This window comes from Drosophila simulans, chromosome 3L, assembly GCF_016746395.2.
Source record: "Drosophila simulans strain w501 chromosome 3L, Prin_Dsim_3.1, whole genome shotgun sequence".
Classification (NCBI taxonomy): domain Eukaryota; kingdom Metazoa; phylum Arthropoda; class Insecta; order Diptera; family Drosophilidae; genus Drosophila; species Drosophila simulans.
Window position 1 is genome coordinate 11,260,917 of NC_052522.2, and position 21,073 is coordinate 11,281,989.

General features: G+C 38.9%; 6 protein-coding genes and 1 long non-coding RNA gene across 7 annotated transcripts; 5 read left to right on the forward strand and 2 right to left on the reverse strand.

Moving 5' to 3' along the window:
* The first annotated feature begins 4,609 nt into the window (after positions 1-4,609).
* Positions 4,610-13,123, forward strand: LOC6737667 (protein charybde). The gene is made up of 4 exons (XM_002084463.4): positions 4,610-5,711; positions 11,116-11,758; positions 11,870-11,980; positions 12,050-13,123. Exons 1-4 carry the CDS (start codon positions 5,645-5,647, stop codon positions 12,126-12,128), a joined length of 900 nt encoding a protein of 299 aa, XP_002084499.1. The 5' UTR covers positions 4,610-5,644; the 3' UTR covers positions 12,129-13,123.
* On the forward strand, positions 5,718-8,548 carry LOC120284698. The gene is made up of 2 exons (XR_005543873.1): positions 5,718-7,349; positions 7,413-8,548. It is a non-coding gene; the product is annotated as an uncharacterized LOC120284698 (long non-coding RNA).
* A 3,182-nt stretch (positions 13,124-16,305) lies between the features above and the next one.
* Positions 16,306-17,034, forward strand: LOC123327168 (protein new-glue 3). Its single transcript, XM_044922804.1, has one exon. It carries the CDS (start codon positions 16,502-16,504, stop codon positions 16,769-16,771), a length of 270 nt encoding a protein of 89 aa, XP_044778739.1. The 5' UTR covers positions 16,306-16,501; the 3' UTR covers positions 16,772-17,034.
* Positions 16,838-17,288, reverse strand: LOC27208485 (salivary glue protein Sgs-8). Its single transcript, XM_016184035.3, has 2 exons — positions 17,180-17,288; positions 16,838-17,110 (listed from the first exon to the last, which is right to left on the reverse strand). The coding sequence occupies exons 1-2, from the start codon at positions 17,205-17,207 to the stop codon at positions 16,908-16,910; spliced, it is 231 nt and encodes a 76-aa protein (XP_016031428.1). The 5' UTR covers positions 17,208-17,288; the 3' UTR covers positions 16,838-16,907.
* Positions 17,289-17,730: 442 nt separating this feature from the next.
* LOC6739635 (salivary glue protein Sgs-7) lies at positions 17,731-18,178 on the forward strand. The gene is made up of 2 exons (XM_002076493.3): positions 17,731-17,840; positions 17,912-18,178. Exons 1-2 carry the CDS (start codon positions 17,813-17,815, stop codon positions 18,106-18,108), a joined length of 225 nt encoding a protein of 74 aa, XP_002076529.1. The 5' UTR covers positions 17,731-17,812; the 3' UTR covers positions 18,109-18,178.
* Positions 18,104-18,863, reverse strand: LOC123327167 (protein new-glue 1-like). Its single transcript, XM_044922803.1, has one exon. The coding sequence runs from the start codon at positions 18,508-18,510 to the stop codon at positions 18,238-18,240; it is 273 nt and encodes a 90-aa protein (XP_044778738.1). The 5' UTR covers positions 18,511-18,863; the 3' UTR covers positions 18,104-18,237.
* Positions 18,864-20,017: 1,154 nt separating this feature from the next.
* LOC6737668 (salivary glue protein Sgs-3) lies at positions 20,018-20,992 on the forward strand. Its single transcript, XM_002084464.4, has 2 exons — positions 20,018-20,174; positions 20,249-20,992. The coding sequence occupies exons 1-2, from the start codon at positions 20,147-20,149 to the stop codon at positions 20,815-20,817; spliced, it is 597 nt and encodes a 198-aa protein (XP_002084500.3). The 5' UTR covers positions 20,018-20,146; the 3' UTR covers positions 20,818-20,992.
* The last annotated feature ends 81 nt before the right edge of the window (positions 20,993-21,073 follow it).

Genomic DNA, 21,073 nt, shown 5'->3' on the forward strand with positions numbered 1-21,073 from the left:
GCAATCCCGGCGAATGTGGAGTGCGACCAAAACACGAGCAGGAAGTGTGAATGAGAAAGCCGGGCTAAGGAGCACTCGTCGCCACCAAAAGGAAAAGTGCAAAATATTCGAGGTGAGCGCAAAGCGCACAGACCGCTGATAGATTAGAGTTGCTGCTGGTCGTTGGGCTCGTCGAGGTGCACTGGAAAAAATCTGGAGCTCTCACATCAACATTGAAAAATTTAATTTAAAAAAAAGACTATAGGAAACGGACCATATGACATTTTACATTTTTCGCGAACATCATCTTTTCAATTCAAAAACCTATCAAAAAGTTATTAGCAACTGTTGTAAGGAGTATCTGATAGTCGAGTCACTTGAATTTAGCACTCCAACTTGATATTTTGTGCTGTCAATTAACTTGAATTCTTAGTTTCTTGAAAGAAACTTACAAACTCGCAGAAAATAATAACCAATTTATGGTTGGTACTTCATTAAGCTACTAGTTTCTTGCAGTGCATCCTCTACATGGCATGTAAATTGCGTCAGTTCTTGCGGTGACTTGGAAGGGGCGACGTCGCCAGCACCAGGGGACAAATGTACATAATCATGTCAGATGTCAGCCGAAACGAAACGAAATGAGTAACGAGTCCAGGAATCCAGAAATGCAGAAATGCCAGCAGGCCCTTTGATTGCCTTGGAGCACTGGCACAAATAAATGGGGACCATCACTTGATGGCAATTGCCCGCCTTGTTCTTCCTGCTCCTTTCGGAATACTTCACTTTCTTTGTGCCGGGTTTCACGGCTTCCGATTTGGAGTCTTACCAAGCAGGAGGAGCACATCTTGTTCAATCAACTTTAAATTTGAATATTTCCATCCAAACACAAATTGACAGCCAAATGACACGATGATTACGTCTTTCTGCTGAAGAATTCTGGCTTACTATTTGGTATATTTTGAAGAATAGGTTTTTATAAAATAATTATTCATTTAAAATTTAAAGTATTCTGTTTGCTGATGAAAAATAAACTCTTTCTGCCGCAGCAGAGATATCAAAGTAAAATGCGATTTTGTGTTCCCCTTTAAAATAGGGCTGTTTCCCTTTAACGTGGCCCAAACCGGGGAAGGCAGATGAAAGTCAAATGAAATGGAGCCGAATCGCTGGCGTCTTATCAAACCGCACACGCGCCCATCTTGTTCATCAGGAGCAGGACCACACTACCCCACTACCACTGCCACCACCACTACCGCCGTCATCATCATCTTGGTGATGCTGCAGGAAAAGAAACAGAAATCTACTACATCATAAACTAGAAAGATGCGGTGTGGGTGGAGCGGAGCGGCGTGGAGTGGTGATGGCGATGCCTGGTGCGGATGGGTGGTTTTCGAAATTATGTTGATAACCTCGCATGATCCTGACATTAGAGCTGCTCGGGTGCTCGGCTGCTGTCGACAACGAGCGACCTGGGATGGAATAGGGACGGGGCAAGATGAAATGGTCCGGGTTGCGAATCCGAATGCCAATGCGGATGGCGAGGGAGCTGCTCCAGGGCTGCTGTGGATGCTGGGAGATGGAGATGTGCACGTACCGACTTAAGTATATTCAAGCATATGGAGGGAATCAAGTGAAAATCAATAAAACCCAAACACGTCTGCACAAATCACATGAAAATCGATGTTCATGGCAGTTACCGCTCCTCCGACTTTGCGCCAAAAACTACAGTGTGGGAAAATTTCAAAATTTTCAAACTATTTGTGGGAATAAAAATATTAATAATATAAACAATTACTCAGGCATTTTTAATATTTTAACAATTTAAAAATCCATTAAATGGAGTTACATCCCGAAAATCCATATCTTTCGGCACTTTCCAGTGTTGTAAACTTTTTTATGACAAATCGATTGATTTTTAATTGACAAGCGGTCTAGAAATATCATCCAACTAATTAGGAGACCCTTTTTTTCTCTGTGCAGCGTTGGGCGCGCGAACTAAAAAGCCACTCTACGGCAGCTCCAGTTTCCTGCTCCCCGGCGATGTATCGAAGAACTTAAAGGATTGCCGCCCGTGTTGTTGTAGCTACTTTATTGGGAAAACGTGCAACGCATTAGAAGAGCCGGCTCCACAATTTCCTCCTGCGCCACAAAGGCTCACTAAGTGGTCCATTCGACGAAGGCGATGGCGATGGCGATGGCTAGATGGTTGGATGGCATTGGGCATTGGGCGTTGGGTGTTGGGTTGCACGAAAAGGCGTTCATTTGTATCCCATTTGGAATCCCAGCGAAGCTTCTATGGTTCCGTTCGGAATTCGGAATTGGAAGTTTTGATCCTGCGAAGAAAGGATTGCCAGCCTAAGTGCCCAGCAGGCCGGGCTTTGGTTGAGGCTTTTAGCGAGCAATTCTTACGGCTCCCATTCCGCATCACATTTGTCCGGCGAAGTGCATTTGTGTGTCTGCAAAACGTGAAGGTTTTTCCAGTCGGCTTACCACCTGTGGAAAAGTTTCAAATCATGAGAAAACATCGCAACTAAATGGATATGCCATGTGGGTCTCGCAGCATTTATGATTGAAAAGTTAGCTATTTTGGGGGGTGAGAAATAATAATAATACAACCCTTAAGTTATTTCTTAACCCCACATCAAAAAGCATTACGCTGTAACTTATTTTAAACCCCATTTTTTCTCGTTAGTACATTTTTAAAAAAAGGTTTTTTGAACTATACTGCAAGGTACGAAACTACTCGCTGATTCCTTTAGTTGATTTTGCTAAAATAAACTAGTGCTGTAATCCAATTTTGATTAACGAGCTAAATTCTCTTGGAGCAACTATAATAGTAATGTTTCCGTAATCATTTGCAGATACTTTTGAAAAGAAAAAAATGCCAGTTTTTCGTAAAGTAAACGTCTTTGAAATGCGGATGGGTCTATTAAGCTGACTTGAGTTCGGTGGGTGAGTTGTTAGACGCCCTGAACATCTCATTTGGCTGATTCCCGGCGGGACGTATTTAGGTTAAACTCGTGTGGAACTCACTCACATAAATCATGCATTTGATTAATTGTATGCCACTGACTTTTATCCTGTTCGACACTGCTGCAGTGTGGCAAGAAAAATTTCAAAAGAAGATGAGGGAGCGCTGGTCTTTAAAACTTTTTGGCAGGCACTGAAAAAAAATGCGAGGGAAGATTACTAAAAATTATAAATATAAATATAAATTAATATAGAAGGTAGATAGTATGGTATATGTGATTTTGTACCTTTTATGTTGGTTTTGTTTGGAAACATATTTTGTAGGCTGAATAGCTGAGTTCTTCTATAAATTCCTCCCCCTTTTTTTGGAATATATTTATATTTTTTTTCTCTGTACACTGGTGCGGCAGTAGCCCCATGCTGGGCACTGTGCCACTCCCCCGCGCCCTCCGCCAGGCAATTGTGTTGTGTAAACATTTTTTCAGCATTAACTGACATGTGTAAATCCCCCCAAACGCCTCACACAGAAAAAAAAAGCAGCAGCAGCTAGACAAGGGGAAATGCGGATGCTTTCTCCAAAGCTGATCCAATGGAGAGCGGAGGAGCACCCACAACGAGCCAGTGACAAATAGGAAAAGGGGAGTGGGTGGAGTGGGGAAGTGGGGAAGTGGGGAACTGGGGGATATGGCATAAGGGATAAGGGGGTGGGGTGGCCAAAAGGGGGCGGGTGGTGTCAGCCGGACTGTCCAACGCCAGCGGCGCCATTTTTTATTTCTATTAAGATGAATTGTTAAAACAGTGACAGGCCCTGTGTCCTGTGTCGGCGAAGCATTTTCATCCATTTTCTTGTTTTCCCCTCCATTCCGCTACCAACAGAACTGGAGGCGGTACAATGGGTCTTGTCATCCGGTAAAGGCCAGATATACGAGCATCAACATATGTACTTATGTATCTACTATATACTATGTATATACATATATGTGCAGTCGGCATATTCCCAAAAAACACCATAAATTTTGTTACGAGATTCAAATGAAAAAGAAAGGAACAAACTAAAATGCCAAATTACAGAAAACCGCCTCCAGGTTTTTCTCTCGCAATTTGCGATTTTCTTTACAGAACGCTATACTAATATTTAGATACTTGGGTTCTTAAGCAAAAACACAATCTTATTTGTATAAAGCCCTTGAGTAATATATTTGGTGTTTTAAAATCACTTTACTTTACATGCTGCATTTTTAATTCTAACAATAAAAAAAAAACATTTTCAATTAACATTTTATTATAGGTTAAAAGAATAATTGAATTTTTATTTTTTGTTAATAAACACTACAAATAAAAATGTTTTCAAGAAGAAAACCTACAAACTTAATATAAGTAACAAATGATATACATAGATAGAAGCAAAGAGAATTAACAATGGATTATAGACTTGCCAATTACTTTCGAAAAAAAATGTACTCAAAGAGACTGACAGTTTTTGCTCAGTTCTCAAAACAAAAACACTCAAGAGAGCGAGCCGCTCAACTGCTCTTAAGTGTCTTCAACAACAGCTGATCGCCGGCTGCCAAAGAGCGCCAAGCCGCTCAAGAGAGAGTTCACGGCCAAGGAAAAGGAAAATGAAAAGCTGCGACGCCGGCAGCGCAGCCGGCGTGGAAAATTGGTATAAAAGCAGCAGCACGCGAGCCGGCCGGATAGTAGCTTTGGAAAACTGTTTGGAAAACTGCTCCGCTCCGCTCAGCTCAGCTCTCCAGCGTGTCCCGTTATCGAAGTTGTTGCCGTTGCCGCAGTTCCAGTTTTTCATCGTCCTCCTCTTCTTCTTCTGATTCAGCTATTTCCAAGCTCTCTCGCTCGCACGCACACAGAGCCAGAAACAGAAACAGCTGAGCGAGCGCTGAGTGAAAATTTTGTAGTACGCTTCACACGAACTTCTGAAAAAACCCGCAGTCGAAACGCGGCCGCCAAACACAGCACATCGGCACACGAGGGGCAGAACGAGAAGAAGTAGAGGCAGAAAATCGGAAAACCAGAAAAGAATAACTTCTACAAACGAAACGCAGCCATCAGCACTTGAAACTCCGCCATATGTAGGAAAGCAAAGCAAAGAAGCAAAGATAAATACGAAATTAAAATCTCTGTCCAAACAAGAACAACAACAAAAACGTCTTGAATTAAATCAAAACCATGTGCTGTGCTTAAATTTATAAAGGAAACCAGACAGAGCGAGACAGAAAGGGGAAGCGAGAAAGCCCAGAGGAAGGAAAGAGCGAGAGAGAGCTGAACGGGGCGGCAATTTGCGTTGATTTTTTAGCATGTATTGAATTGAAATGTTTAACTAGAATAACAAATTTAGTTGTTGATACTTTTCCAATTGTTTGTTAAAACGCTGTCGCTAGAAAATCGAACTCTCCACCACACACACACACACACACAACAAAGTAAACACACAATAAAACAACCAACCACACGCGAAGTAAAATCAAATTCTTGTGATTAAAGTGCATTTCTATACGTACGTTAAACTACAACTATTCACACCCACGCAATATATTAAACGCATCGAAAGTCGGTCGAGATCAAAAGCCTATAGCCTATATAATCGCATTCGCATTCGGTAGCAGCAACAAGCGGCAGACTTTCATTATAAATCCAACAATCGGCTGAAAACACACAAAATAGCAGTTGCAACGGCGGCTCTATGAAGATGGAAGTGCTCTCAGTACAAAATCACATTCAGGGAAAATTCGGTGTTAATAAAATTAAAGGTAAGTTCACATAGCAAAATAATCTAGATTGTTAAATAGGACAAGATTTGTGATCTATGAATTTTTGCTGGTTTTAATGTAGTTAAAATCACTAACTAAATATTTAGTTACTATACATACTGTGTATAAACGTCCAAGTTCCAAATTCTGAAAATGATTTGTATAGGAAAATTTCTAAAGAACATAAAATTAATGCAATATTATAAACAATCACCTCTTTAAATAAAACAGTGTGCTCTTTAAGTGTTTATTAACAGAATCCACATATAGAAAAGTACCAAAATTGTTTAAAGAAAAAATCCACTTTGAGTTTGCCCAAAAATTGCCAAATCAAAGAACATTTTTTTATTAAGAAATATTAATATGAAGTGCAGCACAGCCATAACAACCGAAATGATTTAAAAACGCACAGTTCGTTGTTATTCCGCCTGATTAATTTTAAAGCTCGGCCACGCATTAAAACTAAATTTAAGGTCGCTGTTCACCTTGTGAACTTACAAATCCATTCGGGTCGTTTCTTGCAAGAATTCTCAATTAAGGCACATTTCGGATATTTTAATGTGCCACGAACATTTTTATATTTCATGTTTATGGCCCATTATTTTGTTCGCTCTTCTTTTTTGATTCAATTAATTTTATAGCGTACGGTAACATTTCATTTGATGTCTTTAGCAAATTTTCCAGGGATTATAAAATTCATTTATTCAAGTTTTGCCCAACCAATGGAAAATTTCTATACAGTTTTCTATGCATTTCAAAGTGCTTCGCGTGTTTTTGAGTGGATTTTGATTTTAATCACTAGCACACCGACTGATAAAATGAGTACAACATATTCTGCCCCGAAAATTGCCTGCATTTTTGCATCCCGATTGAGGTGCCCCATTCGGGGGTTGCAAATATGTAAAGTTCACATTATGCATTGTGCACTCTGTTCCTGTCCGAAGCCAGGCCAGCGTATCCTGTTCATGTGTCTGGCGGGCGGATTATGCAACATCCTGTTAATCCTGTCACTTTAAACTTTGCACCAAGAAGCAGTTGAGTTGGGCAAATTAGACGGGGGACCTCCGTCTGGGCAGCAGGGAGGGATTCCATGGGCATACGGCCATATAGCCACGTAGCACGTAAGCCAAAAAACAAAACAAAAAACAGCGAAATATGTAAAATCACCCGGAGGCGAACACAGCACAACAAGCGGCGGTGGTAGCGACATGCAACAACATGTCGCCTCGCATACATACTGTCGCAGATATACCGTTAGCCGCAGTGTTGCCTACTTTAGCGTGAATGAAAATTTAATTGTGCATCTTAATGGAAATCAAAAAGTTTGCTGAGAACGTAGTTTCTAAACAATAAATATTCATTGACTAAGAAAATTGTTGCTCAGTCAGCTTTTATCGGATCACTACATGTTTTAGTGCCACATTTTTTTTTTTATTAAAAATAGCTAAAATACGAAACACTTTTTCCAATCAAAAGACCTAATGGCCTGGAATGGACAGATTTGGCGTGAAAATAGCTGAGGGGTCCGTATTGGTTACATTTCCACCGTGTTGTTCTGCTTGCATCGCGCTGAAAAAGCTCTGCAGACCCCACCGAACCTCCGCCCCTGCTCCACACCCCTTCCACGCCCCTGGCAACGTATGTATTTGCAGTCAATTTAATTTCATGACTGACTGAGCGCATGCAATTTTATTTTCGAAGGACATACGACCAGCCAGCCTCACCAACACTTACATGGCCATTATTCATTTTCCATCAAGAATATTTACCGCTGGGTTAAAAATAATATCAGTTGTGTACAAAGCACTTTTTTTCTTATGACTACTTTACAATTACTGAATAAAACACATAAGTACATCAAATGATTACTAGTTTGTTCAAGTTTTGTTATCGTATCTTTTTCATTTAATGGTTCTCAAATCAACTATGTACATCAACTTCCATGCTTACATAGTTATTTTCCAAGAAAAAACTTTTGAGAGGTTACTTTTTTGATAAGCCCTTAAATATGCTACCATTTTAAGTAAAAAGGCTGAAATATTGTGCCTCTTAACGAAATTAAGAATGAGATTTATTTTAGAAAGTGTTTCAAGATAATATGTGTTTTGGTGATAATAATAATAGCTCCATATAGCCATAACTCCTTTTAAAATGATTTTCCTGTTGGCCGTTGCAAGAAGGGTTATCAAGAAGTTGATATAATATTTATTAACCCCATGCGTGGGTTCGTCGAATTTATATTCGAAGCAATTTCCAAAGATTTCCGTTAGGGGCCAAATGCGAATGACTTCCAAAATTGGTCGCAATGAATTATTTATAACCTGCTTATTGATTCAAAAAAAACTAACATACACATGTATGTACATATGAAGATAGCAACAATCATACATAAATGCATACATTCATACATACATATGTATGAAACTCGGTTCATGGACTGTCTTACAACCAATTTAACTCGATTAGCGACGTTTTATTGAAGATCCAAAATAGAATGGAACTGAACAATCAACATTGATAAGAGAACAGGCGGTTTACTTCGGTAATTAAGTGAAAGATCTAAAAATAAAAGCGTCAGAATTATCAATTCTCATGGTTTACAGTAAATATGAGCTACAGTAATCACTTTTCTGTGTAACAATGAACATGCTTAACTGAACACTGTTTTATAAATTGTTAACATTTTTGCTTAACAATATAAGGTGTTTCAACACTTGAATTTGAAATAATATTGGTTCCTGCTAGGCAGTGCGCACTGTAGGAACATGATTGCCATACCGAAGTGCACGAAAATTGAATCTCAAGGCCAAGCGACGTCACGCATTAAGAGAGCCAAGTAATAAGCCCGAAACTCACCTATCACCCACACCCACCCTTTCCCCTTCCCACCACCTCTTCGCCAGCTCTTTGCGTCTCATTCACTCGACCCAGCTGAACAGCAACTGGGAAACACAAGAGAACACGAACGGTCATGTTTGCGGTGTACCGTTAACTTGTATGGGGTGATGCTGCGTTGCTGCTTCTTCTTTCCGCAGGTATTGTTATACATTCTTGTGTTCGTTGTTGTTGTTCTTGTTGATTCCGAATGCACCAAATACACAACCGCAAAGGCTTCAGATTGCTGCGGCAAGTAAGGCAGAGATATATATGTACATACACACATACATACATACATACAAAGATGAAGGTTGCGGGTGGCGAAAGTAGGAGCAGGGAGATGTCTGTTCATCAATATGCCCATCTCTCGTCCGAATGCAAATATGCATACAAATGCAAATACACCACCCACAAGATTCATACATCTTGTATTTCTACATTTGTATGAATGTACAGAATGTATAGGTTCAATTTACATACATATGTATGTAAGTACGGTGGCGGTTACAAAAACAATTTGTACTCTCATTTGTACATATTTACATATGTGTATGTATATATGTATAAACATATGTACATGCATATGACCATAAATGTAGTGCGTATGATTTAAAACGAATTATTATGTTTAAATATCTATTGATAAACTTACCTTTAAAATGCATAGATGTATGTACATATGTACATATGCGCAAACATTGGTGCGATTTATAGAACTGTATTTATTGGTTCGTTAAGATAACAAGATTTTATTCATTAATGAGTCGAGTTTTTACAGCTACTAATTTGCTCGCCGCTGTGGCAAAAGTGTATCCATGCATCCATAAATACAGCGCTCGCATTTGTTTGTGTGCCTTGTAATAAAGTGTGTGGTCGTTGTCTGTTTTTTTTATTATTATTCATTTGGTTCTTTTTGGCTTTCGCTTTTTTGACTTTGCACAAACCCTTTTGTGAAGACAACGGCACTTGACAAAATCCAATAACACATACGCAGTGGAAGCGAGATGGGAATATTGAGATGGTGGTGGAGCAAAAGCGAGACACACATATGTGGACACATGCAGAGCCGCAAACATGTGCCGTTAATTTCTTAATTACGCGGGTGTGCCAGGGAGCCAGAGCGAGATGGAAGACACAAGAAGATTCAGGGGGTAACAAAACAGCAAGCGAAGGAGAGTGAGAGAGAAGGGGTGACATAGAGAGACATGCAAAGCTAACGAGAGCAAATTGTCCATTCAGCGACGTTGCAATGATTATACAGTGGGTGGCATGGGGAGACTTGGTTGAATAGGGTGTTTGAGAGAGCGGAGAGGGAGGAATACCCCCTTTCAAGAGTTTCCGCGCTAATTACAAGACGCTGTCGAGACAAGCCACGTAGTTAATTTGTACTCGCTGCACTGCCTCTCGCACATTATGCGCACAAAGTTTCACGAAAGGAGTAGGAAGTTGTTGCTAGGCAAAAGATCTCCTCGAAGGAAATCAAATATTCAAGATGTGATCAAAATAAATTGGGTTATTTGAAGAATGTTTTATTAGAAAGAATAGAAACTAATTAACTTTTTGTAGATTATACAAACTCCATTAAATCTTCCACTGATTTTCTTAGAAACAGAACAGTAATATTGCCATTCTTTATGAAATGTACAATGTGTGCACAGTGCACGCTTGACTATGCACGTAAGCCCTCAAATCAGTAAAATGAATTGCCTACTTATTTTACATGTTTGTACATATTAAATAAAGAATTTATTGCTTACAAATGTTCAATTTCATTTATGTTAAAAATATGTCTCAGACAATTTGCCCCACTGTACCATTTAATTCCCAGCTCGGTAGAGTCGAGTTTTTGAGAGGAGTTTAGCTCCGCTTTTTATCGTCCGTTCTGTCGGGTAATAAAGTAACAGCAAAAGATATAAAAGCCAGTAGCGCAGAGAGGTAGCTGTTCGAAGGGGGAAACTGAGGGGGAAATAAACTGCTGACTTGGGACACGGAAAGAGAGAGGCAGGGAGAGAGAGAGAGAGAGACAGAGAGGGTAAGCGTCAGCTGGAAGTGGGAAACGGCTGATTTTCCAGCTGTTGTTGCCAGGTGATTTCCCCCGACCCCGGCACCTCTTCTCCGCCGCTCCCTGGAAGCGGAGTCTGCGCACATCACTCTTTCCGGTTTCCCCAAGCGTGGAACGTGAGTGTGGATCCCGATTTGCAGACATCAGCTGATTTTTTTCGCTTCCATTCCCACATGGAACTCTTTTGCCGGTCGATGTGCCATCCAAACTACAGTTGAACTTCCGTAACTCGAACTTTCGCAGCCGGTTTCCGCATACAGTGATGGAAACTGCTTCGCATCTGTGCTAATTTGATAAGTTTTCTTTGAATGCTTAAAGTGCTTATTTACTGTTAGAATTCTGGTGATTCGCAAACTTAGGTACTGGAATATTAAAAAATAATGTAATTTTTAAAGTAATTAAATGAAATATACATAAATGTTCCACTTGAATCTTAGCTAATACCTTTAATTTCTTTTTTTTTAGACTGGCAAGCTTCGACGGCGCCGTTGGAGGAGGAGGAGGAGCTGAACGCAGGCGTGAACGGGAACACAGCCGCCGGCGAGGGCATTCTGGACGTCGACGTGGTAGATGGCCATCCAGCCTCTGTGCTCCACATGCGACAGCACCAGGCGCTCAACACCCGCCCACCGGCTACGCCTCCATCGGCAGGTGGCGGTGGTCCGTTGGCGGGCTTAGGATCCGTCGGTATGACCACTCCCAAACAGGCCACGTCGCCGGTGGCCGCGGCCAGTTTTGAGGCGCCCCTTAGCGGTGGCAGTGCAGCCGCCTACCATCACGCCTACATGACCAACGTGCTGTCCAGCACCGCCCAGCAGCACCACCCACTGCCCGCATCGCCGATGCAGTCGACCGCCGGCGCTCGGTTTGGGGCCGCCGACAATCTGGACGATGTGAGCGCCAGCGCAGTGCGGGAACTGTCGCAGCAACTGCAGGCTCAGCTGAGGGATGCCAAGCGTCGCCACCTGGCCTGCACCGAGGTCACGCTGCCCAACGACCTCACGCAGCGCATCGCCGCCGAGATCATCCGGATGTCGGAGCGAGAACCATGCGGCGAGCGCGCTTGCACGCTCTTCATTGAGTTCGAGAGCGAGCCCAACAAAGTCAAGTGAGTGGTGGTGATGAGTGTTTAGAATTGCAACTTATTGTAACCTATTGCTTGTTAACCAATTCACGTATGGAACGCCTTATATTAAAGTGTATTTTCCTTTGCTTACAGGCGCATTGCATACTTTAAGGTGGATCCGGACACGGTGTCCATCTTCGAGCTGTACTTGACGTTGAGGCAGGACAAGAGCGGCTGGAGCTCCTTGGTGCCGCAGTTTATTAAGTGAGTGTGTCTTGCACACAAAGTTCATTAAAACTGGATTACTAAATATATTTGTTCAATCTCCGCCAGAAACCTTACTCGTAGCAATACCATCAACATCAGTCCCGACTTCACGCTGACCAAGAAAAAGCTCTACTCATCCGAGTGAGTCGCTCGACGGAGGAGCGGCATGGAGTGCGAACCAGAATCGCTGGGCTGCTCAGAACTCAATCCCTCCGAACAACAACAGTAACAGCAGCAATCGCAATACGAACATCTATTGGTTGTGCCTCCTTCGTCGCAATAGCCAAGATTCATGATCTTCATTATGGAATATAGAGAGATGATGTTTAACCCTAGAGGCAAACTTTTGGACCACAAACTATCAACTTACTCCTGCAAATAACAAATCAACTCAACGCTAAAGCAAAAACAATTATTTTGGAACCTAAGCTCTAAAACAAAACCAAAAAACCAAAACGAAAACAAAAACAAATCAACTGCAGTTGCAGGCAACTCAAAACTCTTATTGGACTGACTTTTTGGCTTAAACAAAAAAGGTACTTTTTGAAAAACGAAAAAAATCGCAAAAAAAAGAAGTATTGAAAACGAGGATAGAGTGAGGAGAACACAAAAAACCATAAGGAATATTCAAAATATTGTAAAACGTTAAGGCAGACAAGCAGAAGAAAACTTCACTCAGTGAACGGTTGTCGGTGATCCGTTTTAAATTGAATACAAAAGGCAAAACCCCCGGATGGAAGTATAGAGTATTATCCCAATTTGTATGTATGGATGTGTGTACACCATCACCTTGTATCATCAACATAATCCAGGAATCAAATGTAGCTAATATATTATGTATAACTTCAGTGCATAATGTATGGCACATGTCGTTTGTCACGATTCAATTAGGCTATTACTTCTAAATGCATGCAAACATACATACATACATCTATATACCGTGTATTGAGAAACAGAAATCCAACAAATTTTCTATATATATGAGAGCAAACAATAAGAATCGGAATCGATCAATCGAAGCAGTAAGAGGAAAGTTAATAATAACAAATATAAAAACAAAGTTGATGTGATATTATATAATAATTATGAATATTGATAAACGCATACACACTCACGAATACACTCACATACATAAAGAAATCAATTGCAGAAAATTTGAATACCATGGAAATTATTTCGAAATTTTGTTTTTAGTTCCGACATTTGTCAGGTCGGTGCCCAGTTATCTTACAGAAAACACAAAATTATTGCTAGTAAAATAGATTCAAACAATTCTCAAAATATTTCCACCTATTTATGATTAAGCTCTGTATTATTATTTTAATTGATTATAATTATTATCCTGTTTTTGTGCAGAGTTCCAAACTTTGCGGAGAAAATGTAGCCGAGTGGCTGAATACAATATATACATATATAGATATATATGAAAAATATTTCTAATATTTGATGTGTTTCTAATGTAAGATTTTAATATTAAACAAGCAAAACGAAAACAACAACAAGCGAAACTAAACTAAAATCCAGCAGATTTCATTCGATGTGCGTAGCTGTGTGTTTATCCGTAGATTAGTTAACAACAAACAAATGCAAACAACCAACCAACCAACAATAACAACACGATATGACAAACAAATTTGATGAGATAGAAAGCGGTAAAAATATTTAACTTATATACACGAATGAATACATTTTGGCTAGTTAGTTGGCAAACAAATTGTTTTGATTAACGAATGATCTAAGCAGTAAAATTATTTATAAAAAGAGGAAGCGAAAAAATGATTAAAAAAAATGGGTAACTATTGTGAAGAGGCAGGAGCAAAAACTTTCGGAAAATATAAAGTCATCTGTGTTAATAAATTTTAAAATATTTTTTAGCGTAGAATAACAAAAACAAGAAGTGAAATTGTAAAGCAAAGCAAAATTAATGAAATCTGTTGAAAATAACAGATCTCGAAAAGCTCTCACATAAGCCACAAAAAAAAAAATACAACCGATCCCAAGTATTTGAAATGTTAATTGTAGATTTTATTCGTGCATAACCTACACACACACACACACACACGCAGTGGCTAACAAGAATTTATTTATAAAACCAAGAAATACAAAAAAACATTTGCAATAATATAATTTTAACTAACAAATACTTTTTCCATCAATAATCAATCCCACAAAGATCTCGACTAATAAGATGAAGAACTCATTATATGATAAATGATAGAGCGGAAGGAAAATTACACAAGAGAAGATACAATTTAGGTATTTAAAACTTGCTTTAAACTTATTTAGGTTAACCCAGGTGTAAATGCCAAGAGTAAAGAGCCCTCTAACGAATAATAATAAATGTTTTAGCCATCTCAAACTCAAGTATCGACGTTTCCATCTCCATTCGATCACTAAACACACTCACACACATGAGCATATGCTATATGCATATAAATATATAGATATATAGTGTATGTAAATAGGGCCACCGTAGCAGCAATAAATGGAAGAAGAAAACAAAATCTCTAAATATACCTTATTAACTAACTAAATGTGAACATAAACAAAGCAAGTGAAGAAATAGAACCATGAATGTGATCTATTTAATAATAAACAAAGTAATATTAAATACAATTAAATTTGCCGAAAGCATAAACGAAATATTGAAATCATTTACTTTTGTTCCATTTATGAAATTATTAACCAAGTAGTTGTAGACGAATTTGATTTGTAGAATTTTCAAGATTATTTGCCCAACATTTTTCCAAAATAATTGGTTACAGTTTTTCTTCACAATGTTGCCAGCTTTGTAAGATTGTAGAATTCGCAACGCTTTCTGTGTGGTTTTCTTGAGCTTTTTTTTTCAAATCGTATATCGATTATATTGTATTTTGAAGTAGTGAAACTATCTCCAGTTTTCGGAGGACTTTTCTGTTACGTTTTCCATGGATAAGTGTAAACTGTATAGAGATACAAAGAAGAAATGAATCTTAGATCTGTCCAGTGCTCCTCAAAGTATTTTGTAAACAATAATGATAAACCAAAAACAAAAGCGAAAACAAAATCGTGACAAGTATCAAGCCCTTAGGCAAGTGGATATGAATATGTATTTTATGCAAGGGTTATGCGAAAAGTTCTATATATGAATGTAAAATAGATGGATATATCTATATATATATTGTAGAATTTTTACACATTCTATTACAGACAACAAAGTTATCGACTAAGGCAAATATTACGACTACTACTACTACGGCAGTACTAATTGTATATTTTCAATGTATGTGTGTGTGTTGTTTAAGGGAACCAATTAATGCATTCAAGAATCAAATTACAAATCAATTAAAAACGATCGCCTCAAATGAAATCGAAAGCAAATAACTCTAACCTACAATACTAGACGACAGCACCCTAACCCAAATTGAAAAAGTAATTACAAAAATTAAAACTGCATTCCAATTGCGACCGAAATCAGTATGGCAGCATCTTCGATTATCGATAGGAAGTTCAATTCAAACGATTATCCCACCATATGCAATCTGAGCCAGATTTCATTATCATTTTCACGTTCTTCAGTTCCAGTTTCAGAATCTGCTTTCATTGGCGGCTACGCTCAATCAGTATCAGTTAAGAGGACTCTTAGAGTCCCAACGTAGAATCCCTCCCGAATTTTGTCCAGTTTAAATCTGCGCCTGTTTGATTTACAACTTAACGAAATAATATTCAAGGGAAAGAGAAATTGTTCTAAATACCGAAAACCGTTGAAGAAGAAGAAAATGTTTGACAAGAAGAAATGTTTATGACAATTTCCATTAAATGTTTATGTGGCAGTAGGTCCATAACGAATAACAAGTCTAAAGCGAGATCTGAAACGAAAGAATGAGAAGGGAAAATAAGATATATATTATATATGTATACCATATACTACCTATATGATTATGAGTGTATGTAATGAAACAAATGAAAATAAAACAAATTTAAATTTTAGTAGCGCTTAACAAATTCTAGCAATTTAACAAATTTTAATTAATCAAATTAAACAACAAAAAAAACAAATGCAAAAATTGCAATTTAATTTTTTTCTCTGTGTAAAAGTTGATTAAAAAATAAAAAAATACAAAAAAAACAATAAATTTTTTAAATGTGAACAAATGTAATGTGTTTTCTTCTTCTGATTAATAATATTCTAAAATCTTTTAGAATATTTGGAAATATTTTTCCCAATATTTTTCAGTGTCTTGACATTGGGAAAACATCATTGCATACTTTTTGGGGAATATTTGAGAACAGTAACCTATTTAATTGTTTATATTACAAATATGTCAACATTAACAGTCTTAGTTTACTGTTCAAGCAATTGACTATTAAATTTTACTGGCTTTTTATGTGATTATGCGTTATGGGAAGCAAAAACATAGCAAAGCGAATGCGGAAATCTGGTTGTTTTGCTATAAAAGCAGTGGGTATGATTTCAATTAATCACAACACCTGATCGTCCAATTCCAGTCGTATCGAAAAATCTAATCTTATTTCAAAATGAAGTACCTTTTCGTGGTTGCCCTTATTGCCCTGGCCATCCAGGTGGCTTCCTCTGCTACAACTACAACAACTGATGCCACTACCACAACCTCTGCGGCAACAACAACCACTGCAGCTTCAACAACGACGACAACCGCCTCTTCCACCCACAAAAAGCGTTGTTGGAGGGGCAACAACTGGTGCCACACTCGCATCCCCAAGAGGAAGTGCAAGAACCCAAGGAGATGCCACAAGACCGTCGTGATTGTGACCCACAGGAAGAACTAGTTCCGACACTTTCCATGAAATCCAAATCAAAATAAATACTAAATATTAAAAAAGGACTTTGGGTCGTACGGGATTGATAACAGTTTTATTAGACAGCAGATAACATGCCAGTGCTGATTAGGTTGTGGGCACATCTCTAGAACAGCCACATCTGCTCTCCGCAGACGCACTGACGCACCTTCCGCTCGAGCTCGCGCATAATGTTGATCAGATTTGTGCAGAGGGGAACACGTTCTTCACACCCAGTACACGACTTGCCACCAGGTCCACACACCAAGCAGGAACAATCATTGGTGCCCGCCGAGGCGAGATCAGCGAATCCGATGAGCAGGATGCACGCTGGGACAGAATGAACGGAAGACTTAGTGGATTTTGGGTCACATAAAACGGAGTAATCTTTGCACTTACCAATGACGACGACAACGATCAGCTTCATGGTTGTTGCTTTGACAAATTAACTTTACCAGATGGTAACCGTTTATGAGCACTCTACCCCTTTTATAGCAAAACAAATGTGTTATAGGATCAATGGAAATTTCATTTCATTTTGGATGGAAACCCAAAAATAAAATATATCGGGCTAACCATTTGTGCTTAAGCAAATAGAAACACGATATTGAACTTCGCCCATTGCTCTCGCCATTTTGTGAGTCATCTTTCGGATGTGCAACTAAAATGTAATATACTAATATAATATATCTTTTTACATGTCCTTTTTGCTAAAGAAAGTATTACTCATAAAATGAATTCCAAATAATATCTGAGCACTTTTAAGTAACAAATACATAAAATTAATAATGAATCTATAAAAAGTTAATTCTATAAATAAAGCGCCTGCTGTAGAAAAAGCGAAGTATCGAAACGTGTTTGGTGTTTTATTTATTTTAATACAATTGGTTTGTCCAGTACTTTTTATTTTTGGATGGGTTCGCTGAAATTTTCCATTGATCCGGCTAACTTTTTGCGCTATAAAAAGGTGCGGATTTCTCTGAGTTGGTACCATCTGGTAAAGTAGTCTCCATCTAGATAGAACCATTAACCATGAAACTGATCGCAGTCACCATAATCGGTAACTACATAATAAGTCACCACTCTAATCCCAAACCAACTTCAATATCTCGCATCCTCGCATATCCACAGCTTGCATCCTGCTCATCGGATTCTCCGATCTAGCCTCGGGATGTGCCTGTGAGTGCCAACCATGTGGTCCTGGTGGAAAGGCCTGCGGGGGCTGTCCCGAAAAGGTCCAACTTTGTCAGCAGCTCATCGGCGACATTCGCAATCTCCAGCAGAAGATCCGGAAGTGCGTCTGCGGAGAACCACAATGGATGATTTAGAAACCAATCACTTTTAAAGATCGTGAAATTTCCCCTTAATAAAATTGTTATTACTGCTTCAAAAAAAAAAGTACTTTGGAGTTATTTTTATCTTTTATTTCAGTATATATGGTCCAGAAAAGATCAAAACTAGTTCTTTCTGTGGGTCACAATCACGACGGTCTTGTGGCATTTCCTTGGGTGCTTGCACTTCCTCTTGGGGATTCGGGTGTGGCACCAGTTGTTGCCCCTCCAACAACGCTTTTTGTGGGTGGAAGAGGCGGTTGTCGTCGTGGTTGAAGCTGCAGTGGTTGTTGTTGCCGCAGAGGTTGTGGTAGTGGCATCAGTTGTAGTAGTGGTACTAGCAGAGGAAGCCACCTGGATGGCCAGGGCAATAAGGGCAACCACGAAAAGGTACTTCATTTTGAAATGTGGTGGAATTTACTAAGAAGTCCGAAGTGAAATAATCGAATTTGCTATATGCTGTGTTCTGATTTTCTGAAGTTGGAATTAAGTCTTTTATAGGGGAATTTCTGTTTAGTTCCTCGTTTTGTGCTTTTGAGTACATTTGCCAAATAATAATTCTCAAATTGATTTCCTACCTGCAGACAAAATAAGTCTCATGAACTATATCAAATATTTGCAATCAATAAACGCCGATCGATTGGGTTACCAAAACACTAAGACAGCTGTATAAAGGTTTACGATATTTATGACAATGTACCAAACCAAACATGATAGGAGTGGAAACTAGAAAGAGATTACAAATAAAATCGATTAAAAATAGTTGAAATATTTAAGCCCGAATTTGATTTTTTGTTCTACTTGTATTAAATACATATTTGAACTTATAAAAGAAACGGATTATTTCGTTCTTCATTCATTCCTTATAGTTTTTTTCATGAGTTTTTATTTATTACGTTAACATACGTAATGAAAGCATGATTTTGACCATATGGATTCATTTGGAGGTTAGGGTCGAAAGTGATTTTTTAACAACTAAATAAGCTTGCAACATTTGTTGAATGGTTTAAGAACGAGAGCCTAAGAACTTAAAGCCTAAGATCTGTAATTTTGAATTATCGTTCCATTATATTGTTTTATATATTGTTAATACTTTTGTTTATATATATACATATAACTTCTATATACAATATATTTTTCAAAAGCAATTATCCATATAAATTTAGATGATCTGGGCTTATAAATCTTTGTTGTTCCTTTATAATGCAAATCTGATTATAAGTATATAGTAGTAATTCTAATACATTTGTTACGAAACAATCAAAACCTTATCGAGAAATACTGGAGTAATAAAGAACCAAGCAAGGATTTTGAAAATGTTATTGCCTTTGAGTGGTCTGGAATTCCATTTAGCTAAAGGTTTGTGTATCGGCTAACATGTAAGGAAGGCGTATGTAAATTCATTGAATCAATGTCAAATTGCATGTCAAAGTGCAACCGAAGTCCCAAAACGTCTATCCTATTTCTAACCTATATAATATATTTTTTGAAAGTGCAATGCTATAAGATAATTTCAACAAAACTCATATTTGTATTGACTAGTTGTATGAGGCTTTTTTGTTAAGCTAAATTTAACTGTCTTTGCAAATATTATTATATTTACTCAGCCTATATTAAAGAAATATTATTTATAGAAATTAACACAGTTTGTCTGCAAAACAGCTCTACACCTTTTTATACCCGTTACTCGTAGAGTAAAAGGGTATACTCGATTCGATATGCCGAAACAAGAACCGCCGAAATCGACTCCCCCAATTTGTACCGATATTCCTGAAAAATGTTAAAAATTCGCGGTCTCACTTGGACTAGCTAAGTAACGGGTATCTGATAGTCGGGGATATCGTCTATAGCGTTCTCTCTTGATTCCAGGCGATCGAGTCGACCCAAAAGTATCAAACAAAGGGAAAAGGCTTGTGTTTGCATAATCGACACACTGACTCCATTTTTAGAATGGCAGTTTCACTGAAAATGTACCTATAAAAAGGTGAGGACTCCCCAAGAAAAGTATCAGTTTGTGAAGAATTAAGTGACAAACATGAAGCTGACAATTGCTACAGTTCTAGGTAGGTTTCACCGAATGCTCTTGTAATCGGTATTTTGAGCCACTGATGTAATCATCGGTTTTCCTTCTCCGCAGCGAGCATCCTGCTTATTGGCTTCGCTAATGTTGCCAACTGTTCGGATTGTGGATGCCCAACCAAGGCCACAACTACCTGTGCGCCACCCACGAAACCTACATGCAAATCTACTTCCACCACAACCACAACTACAACCACAACCACAACCACAACCACAACTACCCGTGCGCCACCCACGAAACCTACATGCAAATCTACTTCCACCACAACCACAACTACCCGTGCGCCACCCACAACTACTTGCAAAACAAGTACTACAACTACCACCACACACAAACCCACCACACATTCGACCCCCAAAACAAAACCCACCAAACATACAACCCCCAAAACAAAACCCACCAAACATACAACCCCCAAAACAAAACCCACCAAACATACAACCCCCACAACCACAACCACCACCACACCTAAGCCGTGTGGTTGCAAGAGCTGCGGTCCTGGAGGCGAGCCTTGCAAAGGATGTGGTAAGAGGAGTGCACTGTGCCAGGATCTCAACGGCTTACTCCGCAATCTGGAGCGGCAGGTCCGTCAATGCGTCTGCGGCCAACCGGATTGGTTGCTGTGAAGCGTCGAAGGAGCGCTTCACCCACTCCCGTACTAATCGATGTGACTGCACCCCAGCGAAATGCATTTTGTGGGGGAGCTCGGCCAGGACTTTGACTCCGCTTTGTTTTTGTTATCATCAATTGATTTGACGTGTTAGAATTGATAAAATTAGTTAGACTGCATACATTTTAAAAGCATTTATTATTATTTTATTGGTATTATTTATGACAAATGATTATTTGTATTTGTCGGGTATTCTAAGCTTCTATCTGTTG

Excerpts from the sequence above, each read along its gene's own strand:
- LOC6737667 (XM_002084463.4), top strand. The coding sequence starts at position 5,645 with ATGAAGATGGAAGTGCTCTCAGTACAAAATCACATTCAGGGAAAATTC. Across the intron at positions 5,712-11,115 it reads CGGTGTTAATAAAATTAAAG|ACTGGCAAGCTTCGACGGCG; the intron begins GTAAGTTCACAT and ends CTTTTTTTTTAG. Across the intron at positions 11,981-12,049 it reads TTGGTGCCGCAGTTTATTAA|AAACCTTACTCGTAGCAATA; the intron begins GTGAGTGTGTCT and ends AATCTCCGCCAG.
- LOC123327168 (XM_044922804.1), top strand. The coding sequence starts at position 16,502 with ATGAAGTACCTTTTCGTGGTTGCCCTTATTGCCCTGGCCATCCAGGTG.
- LOC27208485 (XM_016184035.3), bottom strand. The coding sequence starts at position 17,207 with ATGAAGCTGATCGTTGTCGTCGTCATTG. Across the intron at positions 17,111-17,179 it reads GATCGTTGTCGTCGTCATTG|CGTGCATCCTGCTCATCGGA; the intron begins GTAAGTGCAAAG and ends ATTCTGTCCCAG.
- LOC6739635 (XM_002076493.3), top strand. The coding sequence starts at position 17,813 with ATGAAACTGATCGCAGTCACCATAATCG. Across the intron at positions 17,841-17,911 it reads GATCGCAGTCACCATAATCG|CTTGCATCCTGCTCATCGGA; the intron begins GTAACTACATAA and ends GCATATCCACAG.
- LOC123327167 (XM_044922803.1), bottom strand. The coding sequence starts at position 18,510 with ATGAAGTACCTTTTCGTGGTTGCCCTTATTGCCCTGGCCATCCAGGTG.
- LOC6737668 (XM_002084464.4), top strand. The coding sequence starts at position 20,147 with ATGAAGCTGACAATTGCTACAGTTCTAG. Across the intron at positions 20,175-20,248 it reads GACAATTGCTACAGTTCTAG|CGAGCATCCTGCTTATTGGC; the intron begins GTAGGTTTCACC and ends CCTTCTCCGCAG.